General features: G+C 35.5%; 3 protein-coding genes across 9 annotated transcripts; 2 read left to right on the top strand and 1 right to left on the bottom strand.

Annotated features, from left to right (window-relative positions):
• Positions 1-295: 295 nt before the first annotated feature.
• LOC107839721 (E3 ubiquitin-protein ligase CIP8) lies at positions 296-3,329 on the top strand. The gene has a single exon (XM_016683337.2). The coding sequence runs from the start codon at positions 2,057-2,059 to the stop codon at positions 3,170-3,172; it is 1,116 nt and encodes a 371-aa protein (XP_016538823.2). The 5' UTR covers positions 296-2,056; the 3' UTR covers positions 3,173-3,329.
• A 10,161-nt stretch (positions 3,330-13,490) lies between these two features.
• LOC107839720 lies at positions 13,491-18,001 on the top strand. Of its 2 annotated transcripts, none has more exons than XM_016683335.2 (3): positions 13,491-13,879; positions 14,258-14,406; positions 17,715-18,001. In XM_016683335.2, the coding sequence occupies exons 1-3, from the start codon at positions 13,768-13,770 to the stop codon at positions 17,790-17,792; spliced, it is 339 nt and encodes a 112-aa protein (XP_016538821.1). In that variant the 5' UTR covers positions 13,491-13,767; the 3' UTR covers positions 17,793-18,001. The 2 variants fall into 2 exon arrangements, with proteins under 2 accessions (XP_016538821.1, XP_016538822.1); XM_016683336.2 differs by having other exon boundaries at positions 13,737-13,879; positions 14,245-14,406.
• A 188-nt stretch (positions 18,002-18,189) lies between these two features.
• On the bottom strand, positions 18,190-22,355 carry LOC107839719. 6 transcript variants are annotated; one of them, XM_016683332.2, is made up of 4 exons: positions 22,143-22,352; positions 20,542-21,132; positions 19,184-19,238; positions 18,243-18,836 (listed from the first exon to the last, which is right to left on the bottom strand). In XM_016683332.2, the coding sequence occupies exons 2-3, from the start codon at positions 21,086-21,088 to the stop codon at positions 19,216-19,218; spliced, it is 570 nt and encodes a 189-aa protein (XP_016538818.1). In that variant the 5' UTR covers positions 21,089-21,132; positions 22,143-22,352; the 3' UTR covers positions 18,243-18,836; positions 19,184-19,215. The 6 variants fall into 6 exon arrangements, with proteins under 6 accessions (XP_047250722.1, XP_016538818.1, XP_016538819.1 ...); XM_016683333.2 differs by having other exon boundaries at positions 22,022-22,288; XM_047394764.1 differs by lacking the exon at positions 22,143-22,352 and adding an exon at positions 21,811-22,129.
• Positions 22,356-24,087: the final 1,732 nt, after the last annotated feature.

The raw sequence follows: 24,087 nt of genomic DNA, 5'->3' as shown, positions 1-24,087 counted from the left end.
ATATACGAGAATGAGAATATATATACTCTTCCCAATCATGTCATCTCTTATTCTTCCACTGATAACAAACCCTGTGGCTAACCAGGTGGGATAGAAATTGATATAATATTTTATTTGAAAAGATGTATAAAAATATCATCAAAATGCACGATAAAATCGTATATCATAGATTCTTGTGGTTCATTAAATATAAAGTTTCTCTTCTTGTGATGTGATTTTTTTTTTTTAAAACACAAACATAATGAGGGCTTTAATAAGTCAGGGTTGCATTTTTTTTTTTAGTGGAAATATATGCTTAGTTGTGGGAGTATAAACTAACAAAAAGCTTCTACAATCCATTATAGTGAGTTTTTTCATTTCATTTTCCAATTCCAAAATGTTTATCTTTGGTCATTTGTACATATTTTACACGATTGTGAAGTATTTTTTTTTAGTCTAAATACATCGCTAACCTTCTAAATTTGACATTAACTTTCATTTTGCCACATCAATTTGACATTGTTCATTTTAAACACTTAAATTAAAATTCTGCTGTGTCATTCTGACATCTCTCGCTGATATGACAAAGTGAGTATAAGACACACACCTTAAGTGTGTGAGGAGGCTTTTTTTTTTAAAAAAAAATATTGTTATTTTGCTTCACCTTCACTCCTTCCTCCTCCAACTTCATCTATGAAATTCACAACTTGAAATAAATAATTGAATACTTCAAAAAAAATTTTGAGGTAAAATGTAGAAAATTTATTTTAAAATTGTGTGTATGTGAATTAATTGCTTTGTTAATGGATGTTCATTTGTTGAATGAATTTCGTTGAAATGACAGCGGTGGAAAGTTTGGAGAGTGAAGATGGTGGTTTGAAGAACACCCTTATTAACCCGTCTGGAAAACACCTTTCTCACCCACTCTATTTCTCCTCCATTATCACTATTGAACACTTCTCCATTAACAAAATCCCCTTAACCTCCATTAACAATCGCCGACCAAGCTCCTCCACCGACAAACCACCAATAACCCATCACCAAAACAGACCCAACCTTCAACTCTATTAACACACCCAGTAATTGACCATCACAATTCCGCCGTCGAAACACTCTTCACAAGTCTTGAGCTACTCGTTTTCCTTTTTTTAAAAATAATTAACTAAATAGTTTTTAAAATGAATTTTTTCTTACAATATATGTTTTAGTAATTATTTTTCGTATATATGCCACATGACTTCAATTAATTCGCTATTTTGACACATCATCGGTGGGTGTGTTACACACACCTTATATATTTGACTAATTATTAAAAAAGTGTCAAAATGACACACTAGAGTTTTATATGAGGTGTCTAAAATAAACAACAACTAATTTAAGTGTTAAAGTGATGCTTGAAATTTAGAGGATAGCGGATGTGTTTGGCGAGTTTTTTTAACAATCATCAAAGGAGAGTAGCATGTATGCCAAACTATTGATGTGAGTGGCGCTTCACTTAGTGGACCCTTACTGGATCTACGCTTTGTTTAGTCCAAAATACATTCCAACAGATTATCCAAGATATTGTTGGGCCATGAAGCCCATTTAAAGATCCAACTTGCCATCAGCAATATGTACGCTGGCTTTCTCCCCCTACCCACCAAAAAGTCGCCCCAACAATGGCGGATACCCACCCCCTCAGTCCCTGCACCACCACCAACCGGGTCATTTGTACATGTTTTACAAGATTGTCAAGTATTTTTCAATCAATTATAGTGAGCTCTTCCATTTTATTTTCCAAATTCAAAATGTTTATCTTTGGTCACTTGTACATATTTTACAAGATTGTGAAGTATCTTTTAAGTATCATATCATCAAAGGAGAGAAACGTGTATACCAAACTATTGATTTTGAGTTGGGCTTCACTCAGTGGACCCTTATTGGATTTATGCTTTTGTTTGGTCCAAAATACATTTCAACAAGTGAAAATTATCCAATATATTGTTGGGCCATGAAGCCCATTTAAAAATGTCCAACTTGCCATCAGCAATATGTACGCTGATTTTCTCCCCCAACCCACCAAAAAGTCGCCCCAACAATGGCGGAGACCCCCTCAGTCCCTGCACCACCACCAACCGGGTCGGATCCTGATTACTGGTGCTACCAGTGTGAGGCACGGGTTGCCGTCGAAACCCTACCCGATCTACCCGATCTGATTTGCAACAACTGCAAGAGTGGCTTCGTCGAGTCCGTACCCTCACGCGCTGTTTCTGTCTCTCCTTCCGACGATCAGATCGATGAAGACCCTACTTTCGGCAATCAGTTCATCCAGGTTCTTCGTCTTATCGCTGAGGCTGCGCGTGAAACCGACGCGCCCCCTCCCCCTCCTTCTGAGCACGCTGATGATGATTACCTCCGTGTCGAGCTGGACGGTTGGGGAAACGACGACGACGACGACGATGACGATGAAGATGAGGAGGAGCATAACGAACTCGAAGTTAGAAATGGAGACGTCGGAGGAGAAAATCGCCGGAATCGAATCCAATCTGAGGATGAAGATGATGATGAAGAGAACGACGACGACGATGATGTTGATGAGGTTGAAGATGATGAAGAGGATCTTCGGCGTAGGAGGAGGGATGTGCTCCGTCTCCGGCTACGTGACTTCGCCGCAAGAGCCGCCAATAGGCGCAACCGAATTCTCGACTGGGCAGAGATTCTGATGGGACTGGAAGACCACTCTATTGAGCTCCGATTACAAGTTCCTGATATGGATGGCTACATAGGAAACCCTGGCGACTACGTGGACGCAGCGGGTTACGAAGCTTTACTGCAAACCCTAGCCGAGAGCGACAGTAGCGGAAGGCGAGGAGCTCCACCAGCTTCCAAGAGTGCAATTGAGGGTCTTGATACGTTGGTCATCAAGGAAGAGCAGGATGTAATAGCATGTGCCATTTGTAAAGATGTAGTGAATGTGGGTGAAAAGGCAAAGAATTTGCCCTGTGGGCATGGTTACCATGATGATTGTATAGTTCAGTGGTTGGGTACTAGGAATTCTTGTCCAGTGTGTAGGTTTGAATTGGCCACAGATGATCCTGAATATGAAGAGGAGAGAAAGAAGCGAGGAACATGCGTTACTAGCCGTGCTTCTTCGAGCTCGGGTGAGGCAGCAGGTGCTGCTGCTGTTGATGATAGTAGTCCTAGTTTCCTTTGATTGATGCTTTGTAGTAAAAACAGCCATCGGCATTCTTTTTAGCTTTGTTTCTTGCTTCTTTTCCTCTTTGTTTGTCAGTGTAATTCTACCCTCTCCCCTTCTCTTGAATGTAATAATCTGTTTATCTTAATGCTGGTATGAATTTGCTATTCCACCATATCGTTTGTACTCTTATTATTTGGATATTTTTCCGAAAGCTAGTTTAAATGGGAACACATTTGGAATTAATCCTTTCAGGGTGAAGTTTGCGATTGATGATGGTTTTTATGTTTAAGCTTCCTTTAGAATCATCTTATCTGGAGGAAATGTATCAAAAAAAATAATTTGTATTGCCAGTGGAGTAGAGAAAGGGCATGGAGCTAGTATGGATTACACTCGAGATGGAGATGGTAAGTGGCGAACAGAAAGGGTTGGAGTTACTTCCTCAGGTTCGTTTCTCCTAAGTTGGGGACGGAAGTTGAATAGAAGTTTGGAGAGTTTCTCTCATCAACACCTCGTTGGCGTGGTATTCGGTTTAATCATTTCTGAGCTATCAAATCTTAGTGATGTTTAGAAGCTTGTTAGAAGGGCTGCAAGAGTGAGGAGTTGGGGACTATTTGCCGTTCAGTTTGATCATTGACTCTTCTGGGAACTCCTTCAGCAAGTAGGAGAATATATGGCAAGGAAGATCCCTTGGTAATATGATAGTATTACTTATTTCTTTTACTGCGAATGGGCCTCAGCTGTTGGAATTGCTAGCTCCGTTGAATGAACACTCAAAGCTTTCAATGCTAAGAATGCAACATGAACATTCATTAACTTTTGTCGAGGCGAACCACCAGCACCTTTTGAGGCAGTAACTGGACTTAAATTATGCTTCCTTGATAGTATTTTTGTATCTTATTATATTGTGCTATTTCCGGATCTATCTAGATCGGTAAAGATTAATGTCAGAAATAATTGGCGGAGAGTGTATTTTACAGGCCAAACCTGCATTACCCGTTCTTCAACAACTTATCCACACGATGGCGAAGAAGTCTTGACAGATGCTTGCTGGTCTCTTTCTTATTTATCTGATGGCCCAAATGATGAGATTCAGGCTGTAATTGATGCAGGTGTATGTCCACGGCTAGTGTATCTTCTTCTGTAAATTCCAACTGTCTCTGCAATCATCGTTTTGCTTTAAAATTAGTCAGCATCCATGCGTTTAGGGGGTTGGAAATTGCTCTTTGACGTCCAACTTTATGCTTGCATTTTCATAAAATTTCAGCTGATTTGATGCTAACCTTGCCTTTTTCCCTCCTTGTCCTTTAAAGTCATACATCGCCTACCTTTCTCATACCTGCTCTCTGGATCGCAGAAAATGTTGTTACTGGTGATGATGCTTAGACACAGGTAATGCAATGTCATCCTCCGTCCGAATCAACGCTGTGATATTTACTTTATCGTGCTCAAATTATCTTTGCACTTCTTTCTTTCAGGTCACTCTTATCTCCGCATAAAAACTCTTAAATGATATGAAAACTGTTATGCCGTTGCCACATAAAAAATCTAAATGATATGATAACTGTTATTTAGTTGATTGTGTTATCCATGTTTAGCATCATGTGAATCTGTTGGAGTCCCACATCGGTGGGTTAAAGGGTGTCTCCTAATATGGTCTTAGGCAATCCTCCCCTCATGAGCTAGCTTTTGAGTTTGAGTTAGGTCTAAGGTCCATTTCTTTATCATGGTATCAGAGCCAGACACACCCAGTTCATTGTTTCCGATGTTGGGTCCCCCGTCTTATATTATCCACGCTCCAGATGTCCAGCCCTGGGCGTGCGGGGTGTTGGAGTCCCACATCGGTGGGTTATTGTCCACGCTCCAGATGTCCAGCCCTGGGCGTGCGGGGTGTTGGAGTCCCACATCGGTCCAGCCCTGGGCGTGCGGGAGTGTTGGAGTCCCACATCGGTGGGTTAAAGAGTCTTTGGTTTCCTTATATGGTCTTAGGCCATCCTCCCCTCATGAGCTAGTTTTTGGTCTCCTTATATGGTCTTAGGCAATTCTCTCATCATGAGCTAACTTTTGAGGTTGAGTTAGGCCCAAGGTCCATTTCTTTATCAGAATCTGTTTATTGAGCAAAACAAAAGTTCTAAGTTTCAGAAATCTAGCTAGCTTTTGGTCTCCTTATATGGTCTTAGGCAATCCTCCCCTCATGAGCTAGCTTTTGAGGTTGAGTTAGGTCCAAGGTCCATTTCTTTATCAGAATTTGTTTATTGAGCAAAACAAAAGTTCTAAGTTCCAGAAATCTACTGTGGCAGTTTGTCTTTCAGGATGAAGTTATGTATATATTCGTTATAATCAGAAAAATTGAAAAGTTCTGCTAATATTACCTCTGTTGCTGCTTGGATATGGATTTAAGTGTTCATAAAGTGTTCTTTTTTTCTCTTCTTTCGCTTTATTTTCACATGAATTACTGGTATATATTTCAGTATGTGATTGACAACCAAATCTTGCCATGTCTCTATCAATTGTTAACTCAAAATCACAAGAAAAGCCTCAAGGAAGAAGCATGCTGGACAATCTCTAATATCACTGCTGGAAACTGGTCATGACAAGTTTTATTAATGTCAACAGAAGTTGGTGCTGTGAGATTGAAATGAAAAAGGAAACGACCCTCATGACTAAGCATGCAGCGAATCATACCAAATCTACTGAAGTTTCAGCATTATTTACAAGTTCCAGACTAGTCTAAATTTGTTACTTCATCAACTGTTCCAACACTTGTCCTTTCAAAGTTGATATTGGAATGACTCATAACAGTCCCATAAAAGTATAGGACTATGCAAAAAGATATGTGATAGCATTCAGTTTAGCCCACTTGTATTAAAATTGACAGGCTTCAAAAAAAATACTTATGATGGAAGAAAAATTCAAGAACGAGCCCAAGAATTATGGAGAAGCATGAGCTAAGTGCTATACATATTTCACGATTCGAGTACATGTCCAAATGGAGGAAGATTGGGCCATATGAGTTTTGATTAAATTCGGAGATTTATTTTTTATATTATTTTTCTAGTTTAAAGTTTCCTAGTTTTAAAGTTTCCTAATTTAAAGTTTCCTAGATTTATTTATTTTCATAAAAGTAGAATTCGAGTCCCACGCTATTTGAGATAGGGTTTTTCCCTATATATAGGGATGAATTTTGTTATTTTCAATGAGACAATATTATTATTAACTGAAAGTTTCTCTTATTTATACCTTTGTGTGTGGCTACTTGGATTTGTCTTGCAACCTTATAAGGACGATTCTTTAGGAGTTAAGATTAATTCTTAACTTGATATCTTTGGTTTTTATTAAAGTTAATTAAAGAAGGTGATGAGTCTTATACTAATAGTTGTCTTTAATTCACCTTTCGATCTAAGTTACTCTATTGGTATCATAATTAGTCTTAATCCACTAATTTTGAATACTAAGATCAATTAGGATTTTTAACACTTCATCTCAAAATTGAAGATTTATTCTCAAATTTCATCTATCTTTAATTTCTTGTCTTTAATCTTAGGGTTTTTTCTTCCGCATTATTTTTCTTGTTTGTCAACGTAACCTGATTCTTATCAAGTGGTATCAGACCGGTTCTATCAAGGTTCCGTTCTTGATAATTCTTGGGAGTTTCGTAGCCCAAAAAAAAATCTTTACTTTTTTCCCCCTTTTAATAGAGTAAAAAGAGAAAAAAAAGGTTGCTTGCAAATCAAGAAATTTCAATTTATTGTGTTTCTTGTTTTCCAACATCAAGAAGGAAAATCAAGAAGTGGAGAAATTGAGATTTTTGTTAAAAAAAAATGATCTTTTTCTTGTCTCACCAAACCTAATTCATCTAGGAGTTGGTAATTTCTTTTTCTCTCTACATCTTACTTCTAAAAGAATTATTACTAGTAGGGTTAATATATAAATTCTAAAGGAATCAATCAAAGGTTGTAATTTGAGTGGGAAAAGGCAAGAGGGGTGAGATAAAAAAAAGGTCAAATTGAGGGTTTTTGTTTTCTTTTAACTTTTGGAGATGTCTCAAAAAGATACTGATGCTGGGACTTAAAACAATGATATAACCGAGGCACTTAGAAGGATTTCTGCTCGACTCGATGCATTAGAGGTCACCCAAAATCCATCTTATCAGGTGAATATTACTGATTTAAGGAGAAGTATTTTTCATACAAGGTGTGGGATAAAGGATAATATTTGCTCTATGATTATTGATTTTGAAAGTGATGCTAATGTGATAAGTTCATACGTGGTGGAGAAGTTGAAACTTACATGTGTCAAACACAATGATTTCGGTGAACTTAAGGTGACTAAGCAATGCATGATTTCTTTCTCCATTGGAAGGTACTCTGATAATGTTCTTTGTGATGTAATTCCAATGCAAGATTGTCATATCAAGTTTGGACATCCCTGATAGTTTGATAGGAATGCAATTGATGATAGGGGGAAGAATAGAGTTTCTCTTGAGCTAAACAAAAGAAAATATAAACTTGTACCTTTAACTTCATCCCAAGTTTATGAAGATCACAAACATGTGAAAGAAACAATGAAAAATTTTGAGAGAGAAAAGGATGATAAGGGTAAGGGGGTGCATGTTGATATTTCAAGAAAGGAAAGAAACAAGGTTGTGTTGTGTGAAGAGAATGGGATGTCAAGTGAGGTCAAGAGAAAAGAAAGGAGAGATGATCATGAGAGTAATAAAGAGAGGGATAATAATGAGGTAGAGAAAGAGAACCAAGGGAGTTTGAGTGAGGTTATTTCTTATTCTAACTCTAACCCTCCTACTTCTTCTTTTAGTTGCTTTGATTCTCTTATAGATACTCATGAAAAAGTTTGCATTGAAAAACCTTCATTGGATGAACTTAATACTACATGTCCCATTGAGCAAATGTTTGTTTACGAGAAGGATATAGGTAAAAAGAATTATTTTGAACTTGTCCAAGATAAGATTCATGACAAGAAGTCCAGGCAGATGTAGATCTAACGCCAATAAGCAAGAAAACACGAGTTGATATTATTCCTTTGCTACATAAGATCAAGATAAGACCTAATTCTTCAAGTTTCGGTGATTGTAAGGTTAAAAAAATATTTGCTATTAGTGATGAGGAAATACGTAAATATTTTGATATCCGTGATCAAATACCCTTTGTTGAACCTATTCATGATTCTTTGTTGGAGAATTTGAGCAATTATTTAGAATTTGGTGGAGATTCTATTTTGAGACTGAAAGGTTCTTCTAACCTTTTTGAAAATTCCTATGCATATGTGGATAAATTTTATGTGGAAAAATCTTTGAGAAGTGTAATTGATGATGCTTGGCTATATTACAAAAGTGTTAAATTTGATACATATTTTATGGAGCTTATGACGTCTTTAACAAGCCTAATGAAGTACTTTATTAATAGAGCTAAATTGGAGAGGCACATATCATTCCCTACGTCATCTAAACGTGAATATTGTTGTGCTCATACAAGGAAGAGAATTTTCTATTGGGATGATGATGTCCACATGCTTTATAAAAGTGTATTTATACATGCAAGGATTAATTGGGTTAAGTGGACACATGGTCACTATCTTGTTTTGTTCCTACCATTGTTGCTTTCAAGTAATGAATGTTGCTTACTATTGTATGTCTTCTTGATTTTGCGAGTTTTCAATTCGAGGACGAATTGCTTTCAAGAAGAGAGGAATGATAGCATCCAGTCTAGCTCACTTGCATTAAAATTGACAGGGTTCAATGTGAATCAAGAAGATACATATGATGAAAGAAAAACCCAAGAACGAGCCCAAAAATTATGGAGAAGCATGGGCTAAGTGCTATACATATTTCACGATTCGAGTCTATGTCCAAACAGAAGAAGATCAGACCATAAGAATTTAGATTAAATTCGGAAATTTATTTTGATATTATTTTCCCAGTTTAAAGTTTCCTAGTTTAAAGTTTCCTAGATTTATTTATTTCCATAAAAGTAGAATTCGAGTCCCATGCTATTTGGGATAAGGTTTTTCCCTATATATAGGGATGAATTTTGTTATTTTCAATGAGACAACATTATTATTAATTGAGAGTTTCTCTTATTTACACCTTTGTGTATGGCTACTTGGGATTTATCTTGCAACCTTATAAGAACGATTCTTTAGGAGGTAAGATTAATTCTTAACTTGATATCTTTGGTTTCTATTAAAGTTAATTAAAGAAGGTGATTAGTCTTATACTAATTGTTGGCTTTAATTTCTTTAAAATAGGGGTCTAGATCATCTTTGGATCTAAGTTCTTGAATCTATTGGTATCATAATTAGTCTTAATCCACTAATTTTGAATACTAAGATCAATTAGGGTTCTTAGCACTTCATCTCGAAATTGGGGATTTATTTTCAAATTTCATCTATCTTTAATTTTTTGTATTTAATCTTAGGGTTTTTGCTTCCGCATTATTTTTATTGTTTATCAACGTAACCTGATTCTTATCAATATGGTTGATGCATTAGTGTTCAGACTGCAAAATGAAAAATGTTGATTATTTTAAGTTTCCTGCTCAGATTTAGCCACAAGAAAAAAAGAGAAAATTATTCAGCTCCATTTGAGGACACAAAGATGCAAAATTACGAAGGGGTCGTTTGGTTGGAAAATAAGTTATTCCAGGATTACTAATCCTGGGATTAGCTATCCCGGGATTATTTATCCTTCCCTCAAAAAGGGATAAGAGAAATACTACAATCTCGGGATAACTAATCTCGGGATGAGTTATCCCATGCATTTTGTCCAGCCAAATGTTATGATCTCAATTCTCAAAAGCTAAAAAAGAGTAATCACAATATTTTTGGGACAATTTTCTGATAGTATATTGACTGATATTGAATGATGATTAAATCTAATGAGAACTAAAGGATAACTAAAAATATGGAAAACTATCTACTTGACTTCATAGATGAGCTTGTAACCTGTAGAATGGAATAGAATAGAATAGAATAGAATCAGGTTAGAGGGTAGAAAGAGAGACCAGAGGATTCAGAAAAGGAAAGAATTTGGACTATACCAGTTATGCCATAATACTCTGCCAAATGAGTTTTTTAGGCTTTATAACATAACTCGACCAGTTGGCTGCATCTGAGCCCTCGGAGCTCAATAACTGAATTCTGATGGTGACCGTTAATTTTAGTGTTAGTTATTTCCCTCTCTGTCTTTCTAGTTTCGAACTCGAGTGACAACATTCATTTTATTGCCATTTCTTAGATCATTACATACCCTTCCTCTTCAAATAATCCTTGACCTCAAGGATGAGCTAAAAATCTGAAATTAGAACACGCCACTTGTTGAAGAACACCAAGTCCTCAAGGGTGTTATCCTCTTCCAGGATCGAATGGGAATTGATGTGAAGGACCACCAAATGAAATACCAATGCCTCTTAGATAAAATGGGAACTTGTAATCCTCAAGAATATACACGGAAGTCACATAGAGAAGACGTAAAAAGGCTATAATTCTTTCATCTATGACTGTTATTTGAGAACCATAAGTAGCTTTATTCATGCGTATCATCTTCTCTTTAGGGATCATATAGTTCTGCAGATGACTATTCTCTGAAGTAGGCAGTTCACGCACATTATAAAAGCTCAATGAAGATGCAACAATTTTTGGAGGATCAAAATTATTGTCAGAGAAGAAATTAGAGTCTCTCCAAGGCACAACCCTAGTATCAAGCGCAAAGAAACTTGTTTGCACTGTATTCTCTCATCCTTCTTGATTTGAAGATAAATCCACGTCATTACTTGAATGATGTATCCTTATAACTCCATGAGTATCTACAAACAAATTATTGAACACAATATTTGGAGGAACCTTCGATTTCTCTCGGAATACCAAGTCAGTCGAGAGCCACATCTTACTCAAATGACTTCCATTGTATTCCATTTTGTGTAAGCCACGACTCAGCGATGAATCCTGAGAACTTGGTTGAATAAGTTCAAAGACATCATCCAAAGGCAAAAATGCTGCAAGACAAGAAGCTAACAAGTATTCCAATTTCAGAAAGTTAGGTTTCCTTTCACATTGTCTTGAGACCTTAGTTCCCTGCCCAGTGTTGAATGTCCCTAACTTAACTTCAGTTTTGGTTGACCAATTCGCTAGTAATTCTCTTTGAGTAGTTTGTAACCATGTAACTTTGCCATCTTCAAGTCTACGTTTGAAGTTATGAGCACACGAGTACATTGCAACAAGAAGGATAAAATCAAATAACCAAGAATGATAGTCTACAAATATGTAGTTTTTTCCAGGGAACACTTTGCTTTAGCAGTAAACAAACTTTTAGCGATGACTGAATCCCTTCTTTGAGAATCTTTCCAGATGGTACACCTTTCAACTGACCAATTGTATTCAAATAAATCAATTGCGGTTACCTTTTTAGAGTCATCAAGAAAGGTTAATTGCCAAATTGAGCCCCAAAGTAATATTATCTCCTTCCTGGATGATGTTGTTACGTGTAAGGATAGGCCTCCTATACCACTATAATCATAGTTATATATTGAAATGCTAGAAACTGAACAAATAGAACCAATATGCATAACAGGAAAGTGCATAAACAACTGCCATCCAGTATCCCACATTCGATTGATGTTATCAGAAGATCTATGCAAACAAAACATGTTAGTAATATCACTCCCCAGTTTTATATTGAATAGCTTGTCACCAAGATCCATGCCAATCTTATGTCCCATGTGTTTAAATCGAAAACTCAGTACCTCAATTGAAACTGACCAAGGTGTACACTCAAGGTGGGTTGTAAAATTATAAGCACCGGATAGATCATTGGGACCCATCAGTTTCGGTATTGTATCCTCAACAGCCAGAACATAAGGTTGTGAATCCAAATGTTAGTTCACGATATCGATCTTCCTGGTGTTTGTATTTTGGATGGAGTAAATTTCAAGTAGAACTTCAGATTCGGCCCTTTGAGGACATTCGTCGAACACCTGGTCCTCATTGTATTCTGAATCAATCTTACTGCTATTTTCAACCTTCAGCAGTTCGGCCATGGCAAGTTCATCTAAAACCACCTCGGTATGGTTTGTTCCTTCATTCTTTTTCCTCGAACAATCATCAAACAAAAGTGGCATTGGCAGTCAACACTGCGCATGCAACTATATACGCAAGAGTTGCATTAACAGTCAACACTACATATGCAATTCTCACACCACCTTTGCCATTGTTTAACATTCACAACTATTCTTGACATTCCATCCATAAGGGCCCTTCTAATTGCATTATTTCGTTCAACCAATTCAGTCATAGTAGATTCTGCAAATATCTTCTTCGAATTACTATCCACAGTCGAGACAGGTTCGTGTCTCTGATACCAATTGTTATGATCTCAATTCTCAAAAGCTAAAAAGGAGTAATCACAATATTTTTGGGACAATTTTCTGATAATATATTGACTGATATTGAATGATGATTACAACTAATGAAAACTAAAGGATAACTAAAAATATGGAAAACTATCTACTCGATTCCATAGATGAGCTTGTAACCTGTAGAATGGAAGAAAAGAGAAGACAATAGAATCAGGTTAGAGGATTGAAAGAGAGACGAGAGGATTCAGAAAAGGAGGGAATTTGGAATATACCAGTTATGCCATAATAATCTGCCAAATGAGTTTTTTAGGCTTTATAACAGAACTCGTCCAGCTGGCTGCATCGAGCCCTCGGAGCTCATTAACTGAATTCTGATCGTGGCCGTTGATTTTAGTGTTAGTTATTTCCCTCTGTGTCTTTCTAGTTTCGAACTCGAGTGACTACATTCATTTTATTGCCATTTCTCATGTCATTACACCAAATATGAGATAAAGTCTTCTTCTAAATTAATTTTGAGATTAGTTATCATTATCTCTCCAATCAAACGATCCCTAAATATTATGACTTTCTTGAAATAAGGAAAAAAAAGTCCGTATTATGTACTTCCTCCATTTCAATATGCATTAAAACTGCTTTATTTTTGGTACTTCATGTATCACCCTTAACAAATTTTAGTCCCTTCGGTATGTATGAGATCAATGCATTTGGTCCTACAACCCCAATGCTAATAGGTTTTTTAATTTTTGCTGTTAACTTCAACACTTGGTGATTATATTGATGGGACCTTTCAAAAATGTTCTTACAACTGTATTAAATCCTAAAGAAAAATTATTACTTTTATAATTCCACATGTATCCTATAAAATTTTTAAAGAGTTCAAATAACGTAGTTTACCATGCATATATATCACATGTATTTCCAATTAAAAAGTTTAAACAACGTAGTTTACAATGCAAATTTGCAAAATACTGACGAAGAAACTTTTTCTGGTAAAAAATTTTTTCTCCAAAATCCCAATTAAGAAATCTCCTCAGGTCTAGTCTATTTTTTTTTTTAACTACATATATTCCTTGTGCCCGTGACCCAAGTGTTAAAGTTGACGGCAAATGTTAATAATCCGTTAGGACCAATACATGTAATTTTTACTCACGTTACTTTAGGGATTACATGTAAGCAACTCCAATACATCAAGGACTATTTTGACCCAATTCCGGTGAAGGTTAAGTTAGTGGAGGAAGCTCAACAATGGCGTGGAGGCAAATTCTGTTTTCCAACACAACTAGATTGCTCTCATCATCTTCAAACTCTGTCCCATCTGGGTTCGCTAGCTTTTGTTCCAAATCCAATCCTTATTTAGGTAAATTCTATTTCAATCTTCCAATTTGATAAAACATTATTTATTTTATAATTGTGGTGTTCAGATCAGCTTATGCACACCACTACTAATTTTACGAGATATCCGGTACCGGAGTCTTGGAGTAAATGGTAAAGATGTTGTGGAAACAGCCCCTCTTGCATAAGGTAAGACTGACTGCGTACAATAAACCTGGGAGCTTTAGTGAGTGCATCAGACTGTCTGACAAGAAATCATGTAGTGTTTTTGCCTCTGCTAGAATTTAAATACGAGAATTTATGGTTCTCAACCCATAAAGAATTGATTTTTTTGAGGAATATTGTTACTTTTTGTCTCTGAACAACATAATTTTGGAATGATTAACAAAGATGGCGGTTGCAGTGAAGGTGGGGATTCCAGAGTTCTTGAATGGAGTAGGGAAGGGGGTAGAGACCCACGTTGAAAAGCTTGAATCGGAGATTGGAGATTTCTCGAAGCTTCTTGTTACTCGCACTCTTAAGCTCAAGAAACTTGGCATCCCTTGTAAACATGTCAGTATTTATCCCTTTCCTTCTATAACTTGTTTCATTTGTCCCATGTTTTTTCAGTTAAATAAAACAAACTGACAGCATAAGAAAATCTTATTGTGTTATTGGATTGTTCTGATATTATGTTTCACTGCACTAAGATACTCTTTAGCTGGAAACCAGTTGGGTTTTTATTTTTGGTTTGAGCAGTCGCGGAGCAAGGAATTTTATTAAGGGTTGTCAAAGTATAAAAAAGATACACACACTTAGAAAATAAAGAGGTTCAACATATGGTATATATATACATAAAACTAAAATTCTGACCTAGTTAAACAGTGTAATTTTCCGATCCTTAGCATAAGGTGACTCCGCCACTGGGTTTGGGGAATTGAGAGATGGGGGAGGTGAAGAGAAATAAAAGAGAACTCCTTTCCAGCATTTGAAGTAATTCTTCAAAACCAAAGGGCTTAGATCTGTGTGGTTCTTTCCTCTGTCGCGATGATAAAACATATTTTCGATGGTTAATTCTAGATACTGCCTAGTTGCATGGTTGTAAGAAAATCTTAATAGATGTGATAATGAGTAATGTTAAGAATCATCAACGAAGGCTTTGAAAGAGTTACTGGGAGCATTTTTATTTTGCAATTTATTTTTGGCATTTGATATTTTGAGTTCTATGCTTGTTAAAGTTGTAACTCGTTAAGCTGTGGAGATTGTTTAGCTTTGAGATGATACCTGTCTTTTTTTTGCCGAATTTAAAGTTTATTTAATGAGAAGGGGTAATCCCATATGCATTGAAGGTGGTGGAAAATCTTACAATAAGAAGCGAGTCTATAGGAAGATGTTCTTTGATTAGATTAGTTGGTTAAAATATCCTGTTCAAGATGTAAGAAACTAGGTGTCGTCCTATAGAAGATAACAAAGTATGATCAACATTAGGACCCAGTTTTGTTTTCTGATATGCATTTAAGTAGATCGGTTTGGTTCGCAAGTTTCTGCATCTCAATGTCAATCGTTTAGTGGGTAACTAGCTCTTAATTGAATAATGTCTCCATTGAGAAGTTTGGTCCCGCATAACCATATACCTGAAAAATATTTTGTAGTTATCTGTTCATCATAGCTGAAGTATGGGCTACTACCGAGGGAGAGCATAAGTTGTGTTAGTGGTGAGCTTCAAGTTTTAGACATGTATTAATGTGATTAAAGATGATGCAAGTTTTCCTATTCAGATGATTAATTAGTCGGTTGTGTTAGTTTAGTACATTCAGAAGTTTACCTTCCAAACTGCAAAGTTAATCTACAAGATTTTACACCATGATCATCATGTGCAGAATGCTTGTTTTGCACACTTTAGAGGTCTGGGTGTTGTCTTTGATTAGGGATTCTGGTGAGGACAGCTGAAATTGGGTTCTAAATTTTAAAAGCGCTCGGAGAATAGGTGGCAGTATATACTGTAAGATAGTGTCGGGAAATAGAAGCTGGGTTTATTTTATTTTACTTTTTACAATCTTTGGGTATTCCAAAACGTCCATACTCTCAAGTCAGTATTAAAAACATGTCTAGAATCATAGAGAATGGAATCATGGATAACACTTAATCACTTTTGGATTGTCACAACTAATATGGTAAGTGTAGAAAAATTGTAGATACTGCCTAGTTGCATGGTTGTAAGAAAATATTAATAGATGTGATAATGAGTAATGTTAATAATCAATGAATGCTTTGAAAGAGTTACTGTGAACATTTTTAGTTTTTTCAATTTATTTTTGGCTTTTGATATTTTGAGTTCTACGCTTGTTAAAGTTGTAACTTGTTAAGCTGGTGGAGATTGTTTAGCTTTGAGATGATACTTGTCTTTTTTGGCCTAGTTTAAAGTTTATTTAATGAGAAGGGTTAATTCCATATGCATTGAAGAAGGTGGTAAATCTTACAATAAGACACAACTCTATAGGAAGATGTTCTTTGATTAGATTAGTTGGTCAAAATATCTTGTTGTAACTTTTGAAACTAGGTGTCGTTCTATACAAGATAACAAAGTTTGATCAACATTAGGACCCAGTTTTGTTTTCTGATATGCATTTAAGTAGATCTGGTTTTGGTTCGCAAGTTTCTGCATCTTAATGTGAATCGTCATAAAAATTCTTTTTATGCTTTAAAAGTTATGATCTGATTTAGTGGGTAACTGAGCTCTTAATTGAATAATGTCTCCATTGAGAAGTTTGGTCCCTCGTAACTATATCTGAAAAATATTTTGTAGTTATCTGTCCATCATAGCTGAGTATGAGCTGCTACTGGGGGAGAGCACAAGTTGTGTTAGTGGTGAGCTTAAAGGTTTAAACATGTATTTTAAATAATGTAATGTGATTAAAGATGATGTCTCATGCAAGTTGTCCTATTGAGATGATTAATTAGTCTGTTGTGTTAGTTTAGTACATTTGGAAATTTACCTTCCAAACTGAAAAGTTAATCTATTAGATTTCACACCATCATCATCATGCACAGAATGCTTGTTTTGCACACTTTAGAGGTCCGCGTGTTGTCTTGGATTAGAGTTTCTGATGAGGAAAACAGGTGGCAGTATATACTGTAAGATAATGTTGGGAAAGAGAAGCTGGGTTTATTGTATTTTACTTTTTACAATCTTTGGGTATTCCAAAACGTCCATGCTCCACAATCATAGAGAATGGAATGGAATCATGGATAACACTTGATCACTTTTGGACTGTCACAACTAATATGGTAAGTGTGGAAAATTAAATTCTTTTCTTTTGGTCTAATTGCCACACATGAATATGAAGATTGAAAGGTGAATTCATATCTTGGGACTTGGGAGTGAATTTTGTGTCATTTTGAGGTATAACATTAACTATGACGACTAAGTCACACCAGCACTCTAGATTGATAATACCAGAGTTTTTTCTGACTTTGCAATATCTCACCGAGACCAAAGCACAATAAGCTGCAATCAAAGTGAAATTTTTGCTGATCCAATCAAGTATGCTATTTCCTGGTGGCTGAATTTAACTCTTTCTAGTCTTTAGTAAAGTAATCCTTTCGTTTGAGGATCGATTGGAACAGTTTCAGTTTCTTTGCCAAAATGATTGGGCTACTACTAAGAAGTTAGAAACAGGCTCTATGGGCAATTTTTATTAATTAGGAGGATAACAAGGCATAGTTGTATGCTTTTCTATTTTTGGATAAGTAGCACGCGATAGTGGTATGCTGCATTGACTCATCATGGCAATGTTGTTTGAATTACAGCCATCAAGTCTTTCTTGCTGTGTGCTTGCATCCCTGAACCCTTCTTGACACTTCGGTTTTGCTGTTTGCAGAGGAAGCTGATACTGAAGTACACCCACAAATATAGGCTGGGACTCTGGAGGCCTAGAGCTGAGCCTGTGAAAGCTTAATTCATTTATTTTGTTGGTGGTACTTTTCATGAAGGAAAAAATTCTGCTATGATGCTCATGTTTTGTACTTAAGGCAATGTCATAGGGGCAGCCAGCTGCATCAGGGGATTTTTGCCTCTGTTTGGAACTATTTAATTAGTAAAGTGAGAATTAGGAATTTGCACTGTACGCATACATCAATAACGAATACCCTCTTTATGTTCCTTCCATTGAGGTATTAACTGATTAGTACATCCGTCCCATATAATGTTTTACTCCAAGCTCGATACGTAAAGGGTAGCTTCAGAATAAAAGTAAACCGTATTTAAAAAGCTACTACATTGAGATATAGCAAGATAGATCAGCAATATGGACAGAGAGAGTAGACACTTATAGGCTATGCCTTTATATTTTTTTCTTTATCTGGAAAATCTTTTCATTTGCTGTAGAAACAGCTGCCAAAATTTGATGTTTGACCTTAAAAGTCGAATTGAATCACATAGAGGAAAGGTGCAGTACATAACATTAAGAAAGGGGATATCTGAAATCAAGATACAGTAATTCTATTCTGCAAGTGAAGCTCTGCAATGGCCCCTTTTCTAAACTTTGTTTCCTAGAGTGTTACAGCACCAAAGTCATGCCTGGCTGTGATCGGTTTACCTTGTTCTAGCTACTTAAGAGCACCTACAAATATCATGAACTCTCAAAATCCATAGTAGTAGTAGTTACATTTCTGTACAACAGGCAGCCACTATTTGCCAAAAGATTCAAAACGATTCTACTCGAGTCAGTTCCACCGACATTCCAAATCCACAATCCCCTGATCTGCATTGGTGCAAGAAGTGAACAGTTAATAAATGATCAAATCTGCTTCTCTTGTGCCTTCTATCATTGTTTTCCCTCGATGCATCTCAGCTTTATTGTATTTCCAGCTTTAAAGGCACTTTACGCTGAAACAGAATATGGATAATAAAATGATTGAGCGCGCTTCCTTATTGTCGAAAGTGATAAGTAACTCTATGCTAGGTTTCTTGACTTGCAGTTGGTTGTTGCATGGTAAAGTTCCTGTGTGTATAAGGAAGAAAACAAAGCAAAGTAATGTCATGGTCCGGCAGTTGTTCAGGTGCCTAATAAACAATGCTTCCATTAAGAAATCTGTGAAAGCTTGTTTCTATTTCGAGGAAGAAACACACAACCAGCATTTTCGTACAGAAAACGGAAGGGGGAAGAGTCAAAATATGATTTTGAAAATTATGGGGATGGAAGTCCTCAGTTACTCCCTCTAAAACTGCTCCTGGCTGATTGTGAGTTGTGGCTTGATAAGAATATAAGGGTAGAACGAAAACTGTGATATGCCACATCATAAACCAATTGAACAGAAAAGTTAAAAAAGAAATTGTTCATGAACCTACCCATGAATTTAAAGGCGAGATACACACCGATGTCATACACGAGAGCCCAAAACACCTGTAATGTAAGAAAACATAATCATGATTCACTTCATTGAGAACAAAAACCATAAATGGGATAATAACAGAAAAGTGCACTAGATTGTACAATTGATAGCCACTAGCGCAACCGTATTTTGATATACTCCCCATCAATGTGAGCTAAGTTCATTGTAACTCCTCCAATTCGCTGTAATTTTTTTCCGCATATTGATAGCAAATGTGCTTAGAATTTTATCTTCCTTCCCTTGTTTGTTATGTAAACACACATATATTTCCATATTCTCTAAAGCAGATGAAGTTTAACAAGCTTTAAACAGATAATGATCACTCTCAAGAAAGTCTAGCTCCAAATCACGCAATTTAAAAAAAAAAACTTTCTAATTAATTTCTGCGCATATTGTAAACTTTACATGCAACTATAATTGAAACACTATAAGTGTGCAATTTCAATCAGCTTAAGAATTTCATGCAAAAAGTGTCACGAAAAATAAAGAAAACAAGTTTCAGTAAGCTTCTGCATTCAACCAGAGGAAAAGGAAATCTTAAACTTGCAAATCAAGAGGTTTTGGCTCTTGATAATGACAGACTTAAATTGACTTCATGCATTTAGCTAATGAAATCTTCAGAGCATTTTGAATAAGCAAAGAGATATAGTTTTGTATAAAGACAACTGCTGCAAGCTAGAAATTTGATCTCTCCCTTTTTTCCTTATATAGCAACTCATAATGCTTTTTCTTCTCATAAGGAACATTGACCAAGAAGGTGAAAATCAGAAGGAATAATAAGAATGATAACCAGTAACCTCATAGAGATATAGCATCAACAATAAAATCTGTTAGCTTCCACACAATAAACCGCTTGATAATTTCTCCAAGTAAACCGCAAATCCTAAAATACTAACACGTCCTTTCTCTTTTCCCTATCCTTCTGCAACAGTTTAATCATCAAAGCTTACTTGAGTTATTCCAAATTAGATGGACTGTGCCGTGAATCATACAGTATGTTTAAATTCAATATTGCTGCAAGAACTGAAAACTGAAGTATTGGAGCAAAGAGATCTGATCTTCATATTCCTCGGTCATTTTAATAGCTACAGCAGAACTAAGATATATGTGCAAATCAACGGAAGCTAAAGCAAAACAAATGAAATTATACTGCTCGCAGATTAACATTTTGACAGCAATTAAACAACACATTTGATTTAGAAGCCAAAAATAAGAATATTCAAAAGATCTTCCAGATATCAAATTTTATGAAGTTCATACTCTCAAATACAGCTGAGAATTAAATGCTCAGATGTCCTAGGATATGAAGCGTACCTTGAAATATAATAATCAAGAAGAACAGAATTGTGATCACCGTTGCTAATATACTCATCTTCGAAGATGATCCACTCTCCTTTTTAATTTTATTCAAAGCCTTAATTCTTTCGGTCCTTCTACGCTTCCATATAGCAAGCTCAGATATTTCCTTGACGAACTTAACGTCAGAGGCATCCAGTGATGGACCTTTTGGGGGTCTAGGTGGTTTAGGAGGCTTTGGTTTCCTTGTCTTCTCGGTATCCATTTTGTTGTCCCCCAAATTTTTCATCTCTTCCCTAACTTTGTTTGACCAAATCTCTGTACACCTAAGAGAAAGCTCATCAGCACTTAACATCTTGTTATATATATTTGAACCATCTAGGTTCCTTACAGGTCCCTTGCATGATTGAACTCCACGAAACCCACTCCCCACTTTATACAACTCTTTATTAGAAGTTTCACCAGTCAGATCATTGTTGCTACTGCCATAATCTTCATCACTAGTTGTTCCCCCACTCTCCAAATCTATCTCAAAATCACTTTCCCTTGACGGTATATGATCCATAGCTAACCAAAGATTTGTTGTCTACCTCTCTCCTACTCCTTTAACTGATAACATAAACATAAATTAGGAACAGTTACAAAGTTACTAAAAAGCTAAGCCATAGTACAACAAACTTGTTCTTGTTTCGTCACATCAAAATACTAGCAGCCATCCACCAACTAAAGACGAGGAAAAGCTAATCTGTTTTCTCATAAAACAAAAGACATGGGCACAATACACCAACAACAACCTATGCAGCGTAATTCCCCAAAGTGGGGTCTGGGAAGGGCAGAGTGTATGCAAGCCGTACCTCTACTCAAGGGTAGAGAGACGATTTCCAATAGACGTGGGCACAAGACACCAAAACATTCAAATGAGCACTTCCTTCTTTTCCACTTTAAATATAATACTTGAGCTAAAAAGGCTATCCAAAATTAGGCCAATAAACAACATTATCATACAACCCGAAAAAGATAGAGACTTCTTCTCATGTTCCACAAATTTCAAACGAATCTTGAAGACAATATATACACACAGAGAGACACATATATCTGAATTGGCAACGCCAAGACAACCCCAATCACATGGAAGGTTCGTTTCACCAACACACTAGACAGACATGGAAAATGACGAATCAAAAAAATTTGAAAACCACAGTGGTCCCTTTTGCAGCTGGAACAAAGCAATTTATACACTAATTTCTTTCTTATCCAAACAAAAGGAAAGGCAGCTGGTCACAATACCTAATAGGGTTTCCACATTTTATTTTTTTCTAAACTCAAATATTCCAATGAGCTTAAATTCATTATTCCAGTTTTTTCTTCAAACACTAGATATTTCTCTAAACTCAAAAACCCCCCCAAAAAGGAATAACATATGTATAACAAACAGATCAAATAGGGAAAGATACATTCTTGGAAGTGACCAAAAAAAGAAAAGAAGAATGGGGTATACATTCATAGAAGGTGACAAAAAGGGCAGGATTTGGCCATGGAAATGGTGAGGATGAAGAAGAGGAGGGAAACGATGTCGTTTTGGAAGAGAAAAAAGGTGTCCTCAGGACATGCTTATTTACCTGAGCAATAGTCAAAGGATGCCTTGGAACATTCCCAACACTTGCAATAATGTTAAACAGCAATTGGTTTCGTCTTATTATTTGTCCTAGTCCGAATTTTAAGATTATTGTCCAATTTCCCATTTGCATATTTATAAAAAAGAAATTAAAAGAAAAAAATTCCTTTGGGTTCTATAAGAATTTCATAAAATCGGATGGTGATGGAATTGAACCCCAACTTCTGTATTTTTCGTCTTGATATTTGAATGACGCTTCCTCCGCATCATATACTTATCCACATTATTAAAGATATTTGTTCTACAGATGTAGTCACAAATCACGGGACAAATTAAATAAATTTTGTATAATCTAGGTACTTACATTTGTTCATTAGGGTTACAATCGCTGAAGTATTAATAATTCACACATACAAAATTGATAAAAGTAAAAAACTCTCGAGTAACATGTCATATGGACAGGGACGAAACTAAAAAGACCAGCCCAATCTGATATAAGGGCTTAGTAATTGCACGGCCCTGACCCAGTATAAAAGTCTGCAAAAAGTTGGCACTTCTACGTCTACTTATTTGACGGAAAATTATCATCTATAATATTATTAGATTTAAAATAACAAATTTTAACAACACTTTTAGATAATTACAGTAATAGCAAATTAATTACAAGTTATAACAACTTATTAAAAGAGATAATTTTTTAAAGTATATTTTCATAAATCGACTTTAATTATTAAATTTAAAATTAGTTCCTTATTTTAAGGATTGTAATCAATATTTTCCTTAAATTGTGTATTGATAATTATGGTAAATATATGTTACTTATTTTTTATTTAAAATATTACACACACTTACTTATCAGATAGATTTATTATTGGAAGAAGATAAATATATTGGAAGATTATGTGTTCCAATATATTGGAAGAAGATAATTATTACGTGTTCTCTCTCCATTCTCTAATACTCTCCCTTTCTCCATTATAACACTCAAACCTTTCAAAACTTTCTTGAAACTTGTGTCTTCATATAATATGCATATTTTCTTCTTGAAAATACAAGATTGTAAAAAAGTGTTTCATATTGCCTTCTCTTTGATATTATACTCATCTTCTTAGTTGAAAAATCTGGGTTTCATAGTTAACATTCATCTTCTATCCCAAAAAATATGAAACTGATATATTTGTTTTCTGCATTCTCTATTGTGGGTTATGTCTAAATCAAAATTCGATTCTACTCCTTCGCGTAGAAGTTCTAGAATAATTGAAAATAGTAGTCAACTTTCTAGACCTTCGTTTGATTTAGGTTGTTTCACTCGTTCTCCTCTATCTAAGTGTAAAAAAAAGTTGTTGAAAGTGGGTCTTACAACAAGAATCAAAATCAGTGTTTGCCCGACAAAATTGAAGTCTCCTTTGTTCACGAACCATCGAAGAACCTACATTTGAACAAAAAAGTTGTTATTCTTCAAGATAAGAGGAATTATAAGAGAAAGAATTTGGATAGTGAACAGGTGTCGGACTCCGATTTTGAGGATGAGATTCCATTACTCAAACACAAAAAATTCAAGTGTGGAGGAGAAGCACCTTCTCGAGTAACAAGAGCTAGGGCTAAAGAAAAAAATGCAAAGAATGTGTCCAACAAAAATTCTCAAAAAGTTTGCAAGGTGTGATTTTTATTTTGTATAAATTTTTTTTTTAAAAAAATAAAATTGTATGGAGTGTTTTATTAAAACTATAGTATTTTTTTTCTTATAACCACGATTCATATGATTTTCGTGTTGTTTTTACAGATTATTTATACAATTTTTGTTTCATAATAATAGTTAGTTAATTCTTGCTTGTGTAAATATGTTTGATTGTTGCTTTATTTAGTTCAAAATTTGTATAAATTATTTATACAAATTTTATGTTTTTTTTTTTTAATTTGAGTCCAAAAGATTTGAAGATTTCCTTGAT

The sequence above is a fragment of the Capsicum annuum genome, chromosome 8 (assembly GCF_002878395.1).
Source record: "Capsicum annuum cultivar UCD-10X-F1 chromosome 8, UCD10Xv1.1, whole genome shotgun sequence".
Taxonomy (NCBI): domain Eukaryota; kingdom Viridiplantae; phylum Streptophyta; class Magnoliopsida; order Solanales; family Solanaceae; genus Capsicum; species Capsicum annuum.
This window is presented reverse-complemented; position numbering and strand designations above follow the sequence as displayed.

Bases quoted from the DNA above. Each gene is read 5' to 3' on its own strand.
- LOC107839720 (XM_016683335.2), top strand. From the start codon at position 13,768: ATGGCGTGGAGGCAAATTCTGTTTTCCAACACAACTAGATTGCTCTCA. The intron at 13,880-14,257 runs GTAAATTCTATT...TGGCGGTTGCAG, and splicing joins CAAATCCAATCCTTATTTAG to TGAAGGTGGGGATTCCAGAG. The intron at 14,407-17,714 runs GTCAGTATTTAT...TGCTGTTTGCAG, and splicing joins TTGGCATCCCTTGTAAACAT to AGGAAGCTGATACTGAAGTA.
- LOC107839721 (XM_016683337.2), top strand. From the start codon at position 2,057: ATGGCGGAGACCCCCTCAGTCCCTGCACCACCACCAACCGGGTCGGAT.
- LOC107839719 (XM_016683332.2), bottom strand. From the start codon at position 21,088: ATGGATCATATACCGTCAAGGGAAAGTGATTTTGAGATAGATTTGGAG. The intron at 19,239-20,541 runs GTACGCTTCATA...CTTACATTACAG, and splicing joins CTTGATTATTATATTTCAAG to GTGTTTTGGGCTCTCGTGTA.